Source organism: Charadrius vociferus, unplaced genomic scaffold (assembly GCF_000708025.1).
Source record: "Charadrius vociferus isolate BGI_N301 unplaced genomic scaffold, ASM70802v2 scaffold134, whole genome shotgun sequence".
In the NCBI taxonomy this organism is placed as follows: Eukaryota; Metazoa; Chordata; class Aves; order Charadriiformes; family Charadriidae; genus Charadrius; species Charadrius vociferus.
The window spans coordinates 2280254-2295378 of record NW_009648333.1 but is presented as its reverse complement, the minus strand read 5'-3'; the positions used below and the strand labels follow the sequence as shown (position 1 = coordinate 2295378).

General features: G+C 41.0%; 1 protein-coding gene across 1 annotated transcript; it reads left to right on the top strand.

Moving 5' to 3' along the window:
- The first annotated feature begins 415 nt into the window (after positions 1-415).
- Positions 416-14613, top strand: YIPF7 (Yip1 domain family, member 7). Its single transcript, XM_009884962.1, has 5 exons — positions 416-531; positions 2007-2167; positions 3864-4009; positions 8482-8663; positions 14451-14613. Exons 1-5 carry the CDS (start codon positions 416-418, stop codon positions 14611-14613), a joined length of 768 nt encoding a protein of 255 aa, XP_009883264.1.
- The last annotated feature ends 512 nt before the right edge of the window (positions 14614-15125 follow it).

Genomic DNA, 15125 nt, shown 5'->3' with positions numbered 1-15125 from the left:
AACCCAAAATACTTCTTAAAATCATCAATTTCTAAGGATTCAGCCATGGCCACAATTTTCTTTTAAAATAGGAAAATGAACTGTTTAAAACAATAGTTTACTGGATAAATATCTTCCAAAATTAGTTAAGTTATTTTTGGTTACACTAACAAGACAGAAAGTCTTGTATGCCACTTGTAAATTAATATACAGTAATTAATGATAACATAAGAGTCATTTCTCTTGTTATAACAAATGAAAGTAAAGAGTCCATTTTTGTCAATTCCTAATTATCATAGGCTTCTATGGAAAGATTCTCTTGAGTTTGTGGCTTTAAGGTTTATTGTTTTCATTTCAGTATAGGACAGTTCAAAACAGATATTGGCTTGTTCCAAAGGCTATTTTATCATTACTTACAATTTTTTTTCCAAACAGAATGTCAAATTTCGATCAGTTTCACTTGGACTTTTACCACTCCAATTATACCATAGATGACCAGGAAGAAGGTTACAACAGTTATGGGTCTAAGGAAAACCTCGGTGGAAGCAGAAAGTAAGTATGGTATCAAAAAAAAAAAAAAAAAAAAAAAAAGGGGGAAAAGGTAATATAGTGATATATCTCAAAATTCAGATGAAGTTGTGGTGGAGAAATACAAGCCATAGCTGTAGAAAGACAGGAAAAATATTCTTTCTTTTCATATATTTTTTAAACCTATTGGTGACTTCTGTCTACGGAAAAGGGACACAGAGGGAAAGAAGTTCTCAGAGTTTCCCCTTGAGGACATTTTTGACATGACTGCAGTAGGAGGCTGCGTGTTGCTGCAGCTTTCCTGCTCAGCAGCTGATGGATCTGGCTGGCTTTGGGGCTTGCAGGAGCAGGAGAGAGCTTCAGGAGATCATCTCGACTTTCCCCAAGGCAGAATTATTAAGAATTACACCTTTCTTTATAAAGGAGTGGGTTCCATGCCAGTTTTTTTACTTGGAGATGTTACAGGTTGTTTACCTAATTGGAGTGACCAACCTTCATGTTATTAATGTGGATTTGGGGGCACGTATTGCTAGAAATTCTCTAAGGTCTTTCTCAGATTCAAGAAAAAAAGTATTATCTAAAGATATGGCTCTTTCAGTAGTGGTATGGACATATCTGACCAAAGTCACCAGGCTGCTTGCTGGAAAAGCCAGGAGTGCCTAAATTTGTGGGTACCCTCAGAGCTCCCTCTCCCCCAGCCTGGGGACTTGTGCTGCTCCATTGCCAGAGGGGGATGGGCACAGAAGTGGGTGTGATGGGTTCCAGGTGCTGGTGGGCCGGCAAGGAGCCCTGCTGTGTCAGAGGGGGTTGCAGTGAAGGGAGGCAAAGCCCTTGTCAGCAACTCATTGTTCACTACACACAAAGGATACTGTGGCCAGAAAATTTCCAGGTTCCCCAAACTGATAATTGGTGAAAAATTAAACCGTGGTACGTGGTGAGCAGCTCTAAGCTGTTGTGAAGTTGCTCATTGCTGTTACTTTGAATCACAGAATAGTTTGGGTTGGAAGGGACCTTTAAAGGTCATCTAGTCCAATGGCCCTGCAATGCGCAGAGACTTCTTCAACTCGATCAGGTTGCTCAGAGCCCTGTCCAACCTGACCTTGAATGTTTCCAGGGATGGGGCATCTGCAACCTCTCTGGGTAACATGTTCCAGTGTTTCATCACCCTCGTAAAAAAATGCATTCCTAATATCTGATTTAAATCTATCTTCTTTCACTTTAAAGATATCAGCCCTCATCCTACCACTACACTCCCTGATAAAGAGTCCCTCCCCATCTTTCCTGTAGGCCCCCTTTAGGTACTGGAAGGCCAGTATAAGGTCTCCCTGGAGCCTTCTCTTCTCCAGGCTGAACAGCCCCGACTCTCTCAGCCTGTCTTCATAGGAGAGGTGCTCCAGCCCTCTGATCATCTTCCTGGGCCTCCTCTGGACTCGCTCCAACAGCCCTATGTCTTTCCTGTGCTGAGGGCTTGTTTTGCTGTGATTTGCTTCTCATCCCAGGAGCCAGACAGGAGACCAACCTCCAGCCAGTACTTTTGCCCCATCGGAAATGCTTCTGTCCTCTCAGAGCTACACGGGTCAGATTTTGCAGCCCACATACAGTCCCGACCCTCATCTTGGTTACACTGATGGATTTGATGAAGAACCTCCTTTGCTAGAAGGTAAAATAAAACCATGCACAATGTACGTGGTTCCTGGGGGTGTCTATACTTTTCTTTACCAGCTTGTGGCCATCACTAGAGAAACAGCAGCCGAGCTGCCAAGCTGTGTGCCAAGCTGCTGTGCCAGCTTCAGCCAACAGCCCCTGGACCCCAAACCTGTATTTTCCTATTTGAATTTGCCATGGAGTCATTCAGCCTTACGGCCCGTATAGCATATGCTTTATTACCACTAGATGACAGCATAACAATAAGTTTTGCATTCACTTTTCCAAATTTTTTTTTCCGCTCTGTGTTTATCCTGCATACATATTGGGACATTTATAATTAATAAATACTGATAAAAATCCTTTTTGCATATCTAGCCATAAATTTAACAGTTTGAAGATGCTAAAGAGCGTGTTTCAGTGGGAAAGAAATTGAGAAATCTGCTTTCAGCTTCAATTTGTTGATCACTTGACTACATGAACAATATCTTTCTTTATGATGATTGAACCATCCTCATGCTAGTGGCTGAGTTTGTAGTTTACGAAATACTTGTGCTACATTAAAAAAAAAAAAAAGAAGAAGAATTTCTTTGTCATTATTTCAGCATAATGTAAAAAGAGCATATTCAGCCTGCTTTTGTATACAGGAAGGCAAATGGATTTCTCACTACTTCAAAGATATTCCTACTGCCTGAAAAACAGCAAGATCACTCTATTTGATAGAGATAACTGCTAGATCTTTACCTCGCAGACCTCCGAGCATTTAACTCCACAGGCAGCCCACCCTGTGAAAAGGATGTTGAAATACAGCTGCTTCTGATCCTCAGGGCTTCAGAGATGTTCATATCTGTGTACCAAATAAATTCGGCCAAAGACACACATTTTAATACAGAACAACTTTATGTAATGTTTAGGCTCAGCTCAAGGTGATGGATCGGTGGGATAAGGTAAAGACTTGGCTTTCCAAAGAGATCTAACACATCGTCAGTCTCAGTAATTCTGGCACCCAGTTCTGAAGTTTAACTTTTCCCTTGCTGGAGCATCTCAGGGAACAGGATTACTCTTTGCAAGCTGAAGTTACAAGAGAAATCTTTGCCCCAGTAAAGTTAATGGCAGAATTCCCATCGACTTTAATGGGGAAGAATTTTGTTCTGTTTCTAGGGGTCCTCAGTAATTACTTTATAAACACAAACAAAGCTTATAAAGCCCTGCATAAATTATTATTAACTTGCCTTGAAGCGAAGAATGTCATTTTTAAGTGCCTCTGGCAGTTCAGGCTGAAGACACATCTCTTGTCAGATTTGCCAGAATTAAAGCATATATCTCTGTCCTCAGTGTTCTAGAGCATCTTGAATTCTGCAGTTACTGTTAATTAGCATATTTTTCAACATCTAAGTTAGTGTGGCATTAGATATATGTGTTTTAAATATAGAAAAAACAAATATTAACTCAAAAATGCTGAGGGCATTTTCTTGGTTCACTGCCTACAATTGGATTAATAAATTAATATTCCAATTTAGAATCAGAGCTGACTCTCAAATACACTGGGTACGTAGCAGGGACAGCGTGTTCCTGCTACAGAATACGTCATCCTAGAATAATATCTTCACTAAGCCAATTAATTTGGTTTGGGTTTTGCGGGAGCTAATGGTTTTCTGTAAAAGTGTTGGGTTTTAGTGAGCAATTAACAATCCTGGAATTTCTTGTTGCAGAACTCGGGATCAATTTTGAGCATATATGGCAAAAAACGTTAACAGTTCTAAATCCAATGAAGCCTGCAGATGGCAGCATTATGAATGAGACAGACCTCACCGGACCTATGGTTTTCTGTTTGGCCCTTGGAGCAACGTTGCTGCTGGTAGGATGTGGCAGATATCTTGGGAGCTTTCTTTTCTAACAAGATAATGCCTAGGTGCTAATGCGTGTGAAGTTGCAGAAGATGTAGCACTGACATAAATTGAGTCGTTTGCGGCCATTTGTTCTGAGATTATATATTAAAAAGTCTCCTTGCTGTGAAAGTACCTGCATAAAGTTTAAATGTAATATAGATGTAATATGGGTGAAGTGATGTATTACTTCTAGTGGAAATAAAAGACCACACCGGTTTTTGGGATGAGATTTAATAGGAACAAAGGATAGATCTGTGCAGTGTGTATCCTGGGGAGGCTCTGAGCACCCAAAGCATAGCAGTGTGCGCTGGGTAAGGACCTAACAAGGAGGTTTTAAAGGAGGGAATAAAAAGGCACAGCAGACCAGCCCAGTTTTTCTGACACTCTTGTTACTGTTTTGAAATTATCTTCTCTCAGTGTTACTTTGGGGAGTACAAAGATATAAAAAAAAAAAATTATCTTTACATAACTAAAATAATTTGAAAAAGGAAGTCCCTCCTGCCTCAAAACTGCAATACCTTCCTATTAATTTTGCTAGTGCTTTCTTAGTTTATATTTGTTTTCTACATCATCTGCTAAACAAAATATAGTAGCCGGTGTTGAACCGCTTTCCTCTTTATGAATATAGCTTTCCTACAGGAGGAAAGTTGAAGAGGGGTTGTATGCTACTCCTAAATTCACCTATTTATCACTGACAACAGGGGCTCTCCAGTGCTGCTGAAGTACAGCTCTGATTGTCGGCAGCAATTTATCAGTCAGGGATAAGGTGGGACCATTCTGGGAAGGGCTTTACTGCTCTAGCAACTGAGGTGAGAGAAACGGGGCTCTAATTCTCCATTTCCTCTCTGATAAATAGTGCTGAATCAGAAGACTCTTGCAAGTTCTTACTCAATTTGTAATGTCAGTGCAGTACCTTGAATGTGCAAACTGCAATATAAATGGCAAGTCTTATTATTATTTATGTCCCTATAAAAATAAAAATCCTTTCAAAGGGCGGAAGCAGCAGGAGGAAAGGGAATAAATATAAGAGAAAGTGGGAAGCTAGAGAAGATGGGCTATTTTCCACCTAAAGCAATAAGGCATGAGGGGAATAAAAGGAGAAAGTATTGAATTGATTATAATCAGGCAAGTGGACGGAAAGCTAAAAAAAAAGAATAAAAAAAAAAAAGTTGCTGTTGATTTTTCTCCCTGGATAGCCAACAATTATAATGAATATTAAACTACTATTATTGAAATAGACTACTTCAATTACTGTATTTATTCTAGGATATTAAGCATTTTAAATATCATTAGAAAACCAACTATTTTCAATGCTCCAGTTTTAGGTCAGCAGAACTTCTCTGATACAATCTAGTGGTTTTGTGCCACAGCTTCACAGCAATAAGTGTATGGGATTTCCATGGGCCATCTTATATATTCAGGCTGCTCATTTTATCTCAGATGCATTTGAATACTAAAGTGGCTCTTCAGCTGTGTAAGCTATGATATCCTTCTGTACTTGAATAATTCTCTTCTAATAGCACCAGGAATATAATTTGGTTGAGAACTTGTTTCCAAAAATAATTTATAAATTTTATTTAGTTTCAGCTTTTTAACTATGGAAAAATATGCAAAGATATTCTTCAAATGGTAGCAGTTCTTTCAGAGCACAGAGAGGAAGAGGAAAGGCTTGTTAGCCTGGCAGCAGGACTTGATCTCCCTCACACTGGCGTAAAACAGGGCAGCTCCATTGCAGGTAGAGAAGCAAGAGCAGTGCGAAAATCAGCAGAAGCCTGAGTCTCAGCTGCCTTGCTTTGCTTTTTCGTAGTCATTTGCACGAAATCAGACTTCCCCATCCACTTAAACTAAGGATAGTAATACCCACTCGAGGCAGATGCAAACCAGCGCACAAAGTCTGACTTTCTTCTAACCTTGTTCCTTCCGCAGGACAAATTTAGCTCTTTCCATTCATCAAAGCCTGCCAGACTAATCAAGCCTGATTCTGGTTTTGCTTACATCACTGTGAATTGGGAGTATTCCCATGTGTGTGAGTCAATATATTTACATATATGAAGATAGACTAGAATTGGAACCAACATGTTCAGCTGCTTTTTTTTTTTTTGTTTTCCCCTCTCTCATTCTCCTGCACTACAAATCAAACACTTCACCAAGTGGAGATTTCAGTTAGCTGCTAGTGCTCCCTTCAGCTCTGGCTCAGTAATTTCTTAATCTTAAACTAAGCTGCTAAATAGTGCTATGTGGCATAATTAAACACACTGAAACAAACAGACTAAAAGCTTGTAGTTGTTAAGCTCTGTCTCAAACAGATTCAATTTCTTAGCTGGTCTGTAGTAAAGGCTGCTCCAAACCATTGCGGATGTTAAACTTACTAAGAATGTTTAATGAGTGAAATTGTAATTGATAATAATCTGAGCTAGTATTGCCCTCCCACGCTGTCTCTAGCTATCCTTAATTTTATTTGGTGAAGCAATTTTTCCTTATTATTTTGTAGCAGTAGTATGCACATGCCAGCAAAGGACTCTGTATCTAAATAGGAAGACTTCTTACACTGTTAGTTCAGGAGTGGAGTATTCCTTTACGGCGGAATGCAGAGGTGGGGAAAAGGCCGACACTCGGGGTGTTGGGTTGGGTATGGGCAACCTCGCTGTACCCAACCCAACCTTGAGGACTGGAACCAGGGGATAGCTCAGCAGCAAGCCAGGTCGAGCTGAAAACAGAATAACGGTGCTGATGTAGAGGCAGGTCTTATTAACTGCGGCTGCCTTTCACACAAGCACGCGCTGCTCTCCAGCTGGAGCTGGTGAGCTGTCAGAATCTGCCACATTAGGACATTCAGGTTGTGTTGCCTCTAGAATAGGCTCTTTCCACTGTGTTGCTTCATATCTGCCCAGCTCAAATACTGCTGGCATCCAACAACCAGTTTCTACCCAAATGGATACAGGAAGCGGAGAAGCAGAGTCCTCCGGGATAGTTGGTTTCCCACAGGTTTTGTTAAAATGTATGGATGAGTAAAGTAGGAGATCTTCTCAATCCTTCCTAACCATCGTGGAAGAGATACTTGTAAATATCGCAAACCATGAAAAAAAGCTTCGATAATATTTCCACCTTATCCATCACAATAGAATCCAACCATAAGCTCAAAAATTATTAGAAAACGGGGACCCTCTATTGGTTTTGATTCTCATGTGGTTTATCATATGCAAAATATAGTGTGTGCAATATAAAGATGTGTGTATGCACAAACATCCCTGTGGTTTAAGTATGTATTTGTGTATTGTTAAGTGTTAGGAAGGTGATACAGTGTGGCCCTTAATTTGGGAAGTTTATTCCACAACCCTCAGTTAAGGGTTGAGTCCCAGGTTTGAGCTTTCTCCTTCACAAAGGTATGTTATCTTTAGGATACAAAATTTCAACACAAAGCAAAGAAAACCATCTTCATCCCAATAACTGTTTATTTCTGATCTACAAATGTTTATTTCTGACATACAGATGTGAAAATGACAGTATTGCATAGTGAACATGCAGTATTTCATTTGTTAGAAGACTGAATAGAGAGAAACAGTATTTAACAGTCTTTTGTGAGTGTTCATTTTTGGGACTGAACAATGCCCTCATGCCTGGAGGCGATCCTTCAAAAATGATGGCAGGAGATGAAGAAACCAGTAGTGCTGTGGCCACTGTTGCCTGTTGTCTAGCTTTGTGTATAAATTAGAAAACATCAGGCTCCAGGCTGTCAGGCTGTACCTTTCACAGGGACTAAATTCACACAAAGGAATAAAACCTGGAAGAAAAAAAACACCTGGGGTTTTTTTTCATTCGTTGGAACAAAAAAAGAACACAAGCTGACAGTGACTACTACGGTTTATGTTGAAATGAACATGTTGTATTGATCTAGCTACAGAGATGTGGTTTTCTTGTGGTAGTCAAGGGAAAGAATGGACACATTCATCCTGAACACACACAAAATTTCAGCAAAATTTTACTTATTTTTTGCAGGCCTGCTTAAAGCTGGAGTTTGGTAATAAAATGTGAAGCATATCAAATAAGTGGGGTCATCATTTTACTTAGGACACTTTTTCACGGCCCCATGTACACCTATTTGGAACGTTTTTCCTGACACCAAAATGTGCTTTCCATAATTTCTTCTCAGTTTGTAACCACTTAGACCTTCCCAAGTCTCCCCGGCCAATTCCTGTCCTGTTCAGAGCCCAATGACAGTAAGATTGAGAATCAGCCTTATAACTTTAAATTAGTGACAAGCACATTCTCACAATTGTACCTTGGAATTTTTTGCTGCAAAAATCACCCAAGAAGTATCAGCTGTGGTTTACAACGGAACTGATGTAGGCGAAGAAAAAGTAACAAACCTGGTGCTTGCCCTCTGTCTTCTCCCACCACTTGCTCACTTCTGATGTTTCATGCTTACTCATATTTATTCCAGGCAGGAAAAGTTCATTTTGGCTATGTGTATGGCATGAGCACCATCGGATGCCTCGCTATGCATGCCCTACTGAACTTGATGAGCGTCCCGGGAGTCTCGCATGGCTGCGTTGCAAGTGTCTTGGGCTATTGCCTGCTGCCCATGGTGATCCTCTCCTCTTCTGCAGTCATCTTTTCGCTACAGTAAGTACCAGCCTGTGACAACAGGAATCGTATGGAGGACAAGAACGTGAAGCCTGGTGTTATGCAAAACATTTTGTAAATGGTTACATAGTGGATTTCAGAAAAAACACCATTTTGTTTGTGTGTGTAGGTGGAAATGGACAAAACTGGACTGTGTTTGAGAAGGGTGATATATATTCATTTTAATACGAGTCCTTAATTCCACTGTTTCCCACTTGGACTGAGAGTGCCTTTGATGTTTTCAGCAGCCTCGGATGTGATTTTCGTTTTGCAGAGCCAGCAGTGGCCAAACTCAACTGTCAATTTTAAAAGCGACTGCCGGGCTTTGGTTTTATATAGCTGCTTCTCCTGTTCCTTTTTTGTTCATAGTATCATGCTCCCATCCTTTACTTCTGTAGACCTTTACTTCCTTTACTTCTGTAGACCGACTTCTGTGTGATAGAATGGAATAATCAAGCAACCCTTAATGATTTGGAGCATTAGAACAAGTGTTTGAAATGTAATAGAGTCATATACTCTGAGGTATAGTTGTGGTGTAATTGCAAACCTGAAAATAACTGAAAACTTTGAAAAGCCAAATGCGTGGCAGCATATGTATCTGTGCGTGTCTGTGTGGATGTTCAGTAATATGTCTATGAATAGGAAATTTGTATGCAAGCCTCTCCTTCCCCCTCATTCGATAACCCTTTGGAGGTACAAACTGTGTTTACCTCGCTGTTCACATACGGCAAAGTACAAGGAAGCTCCAGGTCTTGCCTGAAGGCCTTGAGCAGTACTTTTATCACATTATTCATAATGGTTCTCCTCCTTAGTCTTTGTTGTTCACTCACTTTTTTGACTCTCCAATCTGTAACATTTGGGACTTGGCAGCCGATGTATAAGAAAGTGCCCGTTTCTTTTTTTTGGGAAAGCATCAATTTTGTATGTGTATATATTATTTGTTAAGGAAATTATATAGTGGGATGAAGATTTCAGCACAATTCTTGTTGCATGTTTCTGTGGAGCTATGATGGGTTAACCTGACTATATTCCATGTATTAAAATGTTTCTGAGCTGTCCTTGATGAGATGAACAGTAGTGACACTGAAGAAACCATTTATTGTCTGTTCTCCTATACTTCCCATATTTTCTTGATTAACCTGTTTAATAACCCACCTTAATAAGAGGTGCAGATACATGATTGTAGGACAGACAGGATGAGCTCCAAACCAGCTGTTGCAACTGCACAGGGTGCTGCAAGGCATCCCCAAGCACACACCGCACCTTTGTGAAATGATGCAAATTTACAGAAAACACATCTTTTGAAAATCTATAAATACTATACTGTGATAGCCATTACAAAATTAAACCATTATTTCTGAAATCATAGAATCATAGAATTGTCTGGCTTGGAAGGGACCTTTAAGATCACCAAGTCCAACCATCAATGTAACACTGCCAAAACCACCACTAAACCATGTCCCTAAGCACCACGTCTTTTAAATACCTCCAGGGATGGCGATTCCACCACTTCCCTGGGCAGCCTGTTCCAATGCTTGACAACTGTTTCTGTGAAGAATTTGTTCCTCATACCCATCCTAAACCTCCCATGGCACAACTTGAGGTTGTTTCCTCTTGTCCTATCACTTGTTCCTTGGGAGAAGAGACCAATCCCCACCTTACTACAACCTCCTTTCAGGTAGTTATAGACAGTGATAAGGACTCCCCTCAGCCTCCTTTTCTCCAGGCTAAACAACCCCAGTTTCCTCAGCCACTCCTCATACGACGTGTGCTCCAGACCCCTCACCAGCTTTTTTGTCCTTCTCTGGACACCCTCCAGCACCTCAATGTCTTTCTTGTAGTGAGGGGCCCAAAACTGGACACAGTACTCAAGGTGGGGCCTCAGCAGTGCCCAGTACAGGGGGACAATCACTTCCCTAGTCCTGCTCAGCACACTATTCCTGATGCAGGCCAGGATTCTGTTGGCCACCTTGGCCAACTGGGCACACTGCTGGCCAGCTGTCAACCAACACCCCAAGTCCTTTTCTGCCGGGCAGCTTTCCAGCTGCTCCCCAAGCCTGTAGCACTGCATGGGGTTGTTGTGACCCAAGTGCAGGACCCAGCACTTGGCCTTGTTGAACCTCATACCACTGGCCTCGGCCCATTGATTCAGCCTGTCCAGATCCCTCTGTAGAACCTTCTTACCCTCAAGCAGGGCAACACTCCCACCCAACTTGGTGTCATCTGCAAACTTACTGAGGGTGCACTTGATCACCTCATCCAGGTTGTTAAAGATACTAAAGACAACCGGCCCTAGTACTGAGCCCTGGGGAACACTACTTGTGACCAGTAGGCAATTGGATTTACCTTCATTCACCACCACTCTCTGGGCACGGCCATCCAACCAGTTTTTCACCCAGCAAAGCGTACGCCCATTCAAGCCATGAGCAGACAGTTTCTCCAGGAGAATGCTGTGGGGAACCATGTTGAAGGCTTTACTGAAGTCCAGGTAGACAATATCCACCTTCCCTTTCCCTCATCCACTAAGTGGGTCACCTTGTCATAGAAGGCAATTAGGTTAGTCAAGCAGGACCTGCCTTTCATGAACCCATGCTGACTGGGCCTGATCACCTGGTTGTCCTCCATGTGCCATGTAATGGCACTCAAGATGATCTGCTCCATAACCTTACCTAGCACCATGATCAGACTGACAGGCCTGTAGTTCCCCAGATCCTCCTTCTGGCCCTTCTTGTGGACGGGCATCACATTTGCTAATTTCTGGTCAACTGCAACCTCCCTGTTGACACACTCAACACACTCCAGGAACCTCCTAGACTGTTCCCTCTCAGCTGTATTGTATTTCCAGCAGATATCTGGTAAGTTAAAATTCCCCATGAGGACACGGGCTAGCAGTCTTGAGACTTCTGCCAGCTGCTTACAGAATATTTTATGTCTCTTCATCCTGGTTGGGTAGTCTATAACAGACTTCCACAGTGATATCTGCTTTGTTGGCCTTTCCCCTGATTCTTAGCCGTAAACGCTCAACCATATTGTCACCATCATTAAGTTCAAGAGAATCATAACGCTCCCTAACACACAGGGCCACTCCACCAATAGCGTTAAGTGCCTGTCTGCAGGATTCTGCAGTCCTTTCTCATTCACTTTATAAAACTGCTTGAACACAGCAAGTACTAACGTTAACTACTCCAAACATGCTATTAAAATTGTGTCAACTTTTAAATCCAACATACATTTCATTATTTTTATTTTAAAAACTCATTTAAAATGGTGAAAATACATTCCTGATTTTAAAAAATATTTTTATTATTGCTGTCTATTTCAAAGTGCAAAGAACTAACTTCAATGTTTGTTTTCACAGAAACTGTATGTAAGATAATGCACACATCTATTGCAAAGCTATATACTAATCCAACAATTTTCAGTTTTCATGATTAGCTATTTCACTGTAACTGAATACAGCATAGTAGGGAACATTTTGAGTGCTAAATAGTACCAAAGAGAAAACCAGTTCTCTTATGCAAACTTTAATTTTGCCCATCTATGCTGATATCATGTCTGAGCCCAAATTGATTAGGTCTCCTTTTGGGGAGAAACTTAGCAGACTTTTATCCTCAAAAAAACAATAACAATTCTTTACTATCAAATCTCTGAAGACAGTGGTCAAGCCATTTCCTTGACTAAACGAGGGCAATGTGTGTAAGCACGGAGAAAGGAATTCTTAGACCCAGCTGATGCAAAGGACCTATTTGGTGACTGCATCTGCAGGTTGTGAGAGGAGCGGAGAAGGTTCACTCAGGTCTGTCCCCCCAACTCAATCTCATGAAAGTATACCCCCAGTCCTCTTCAACACCGTGAGCATGAAATCTGCGTTTTGCCCCTCTGCCATGCTTGAGGATTTGGCCCTCATGGACACACCAGGCACAAGCTCTCTGCTAAAACTAAACCACTGCTTTTGGCAGTATCTGGCTGTTAGATCAAGGACGGAATTTTTAAGTGCACAGAAGTGTCTCTTGGCTCCAATATGATTTTATGTCACCTTTCCATCCTGCTCACTGCCAGTCCTGGAACAAACCATGAGAGGCCGTTGGACTTCAGTGCAAGGCAGAAGAGCCACAGCTCTAAATTGTACTACCTTGTGATAGCCCCCTAAAAAGTCATTATACTAGCTGAAAATTCTCATCGTGCAGTACATTCCTGTTATGTCCCATCCCTCTGCCAGTATGGATACCTGCTCAAAGAGCCATCCATACCAGCTCTGAATTTCTGGCTAGCTGTTTAAGTGAGCGTCTTAGCATCACCACTTGGAGCAGAGGCAAGGACTTTGGTTGACAGAGCCCAGTGTAATTTCCCTGAATGCCACTGTATAGGTTTAAAGATAAGTTAAACTGAGGATATTAAATCACATAGTCTTTAATGTTTTATTTTTAATGCATTGAAGTTGCAATGAGGTGCTGAGTCACCTTAAAATCAATTCTCTCCTTCCTCCCCCAACATCCCAAGAGCTAACACCACCAAGTACCTTATTGGCCTGGAGTCTGGGTTGCCAAGACATTAACTATTTTATGTGATGTGATTGTATTAAATAAACTAAGTCAAGTAAATAAGGAGAGCTTTACTCATCGTGGTTTAATTCAACAATAATATTAGTGGAGATCATTTCTGATAAATGGACCTAAGTAAGTATATACAGTCTGTTTCTCACTTCTGTTTCTGGTTTTGCTGGTACTTTGGAAAAGTGGGGCACCAGGAAATCCTTTAGAAAGTGGCAGAGGTTCATTCATTCTCCACGTCCTTGAGACCGACACAGCGAAAGTGTGTAACGCAGCCGATCTCATTATGTACTTCTGCAGCGTATTACGTGCATGATCTCATGCATTTTACAAAAGGAGGCTGCAAAAATGGAGTGCAAATAAAGCATATGTGAAACATTATTTATTGGCAAGATTTTGTTCCTACAAGGTTTAATAGTGAGCTCTCTGCAATCTGCAGGAATATTTCAGTGGGTTCTTGACCATAGTGCCGTAATCATCAGTTCTCCAGGCTACCCTGGGCCTGAGAGGTGGCAGAATGTACCTTCAGAAGGGCTCAGCTGTCAGCAAGGGACAGTGTGGAAAGCCACCATCCTTTCAGTGTGCAGAGAAGGATGCCAGGATGAGCATAGTATTTTTTTCTGTGTGGATCTTTTCCATCCCTTACTTTCTATTCAGTGTGCACCCATTCTTAAAAGACCAGTTGAACTTTCTCCTGGGAGGCAGTCAACACCTTTCTGCATGGTCAGCTGCCAAGTAATTCTTGAAGATCCTCATTGCCTCTCCTTAGAGTCCAAGGTACACTTAAAACCTGTGCCATGTGTTACAAAAATGCAGCCTCTCCAGGTCATCGGGCTGCCTGATGAAAGATTAGGTCTGTAGCATCATTATAGATCCTAACAACTTCTACAAGATGATTGTGGCTGCAATAGGATCTTTGCTAACTTTAAAATTAAACTGCATCTGCTGCATCTGCTGGAGCCCCAGGTTTACTTGGAAATGCACTTGACTTTTTAGCAGTATTACTGATGAAGCTGCTGCTTTTACCCAAACTGAAGAAATTACCTTTTTCTTTCCTGTTACTATTTTAGTTTGTTTCTCAGGCTTGACTTTCATTATGTTGGTCAGTCCTTGGTTCTTCCAGTGACTGTTACCTTATCAATAACAAGTTGCTAGACATGAACTTGAATTGATAAGATTTAATGCTACGTTTACTAACAAGTGGATTCTGTCGTGTTTCTTTTGTTTTTTCTCCTAGGGGGATCCTGGGAACTTTGTTAGCTCTGTTTATTATTGGATGGTGCAGTTTCTCAGCCTCCAAAATTTTCACCTCTGCATTGGCTATGGAAGGACAGCAGCTTCTTATTGCGTACCCATGTGCTTTACTATATGGACTTTTTGCACTTCTAACGGTTTTCTGAGATGTATTTTCTGGTAACCTTATTACAGTCTGTTTGTGGTTGTTGGAGGGTCAAGGGGTTATTTACTTATTTTTAGATTACCTAGAGTTGCATTATATTCCATTAACAAAATTAGGTTATATGACTTACCTTTTATTTGCCTAATAGCTGTTAATGAAATAAAAAAGCAAGCTAACAGGTAGATGATTGCAATAATGGTGTTTTGAAAGTCTTACAGCTTAAATAAAAACATTTGTATTGAGAAGGGAGTAAAAGTGAAAAAATACAAAATAAATGATATTCAATAAAATATTTTCTGAGTGTTTAATATTTGGTACATATACTAGAGAGTTACTGGAAAGCAATAATGTAAATATTTAATAGACCTAGTTGTTGTGGTTTAACCCCAGCCGGCAACTAGGACCACACAGCTGCTTGCTCACTCCCCCCAGCTGGGATGGGGGAAAGAATCGGAAGAATAAAAATGACAGAATTCGTGGGTTGAGATAAAGACAGTTTAGTAAGTAAAGCAA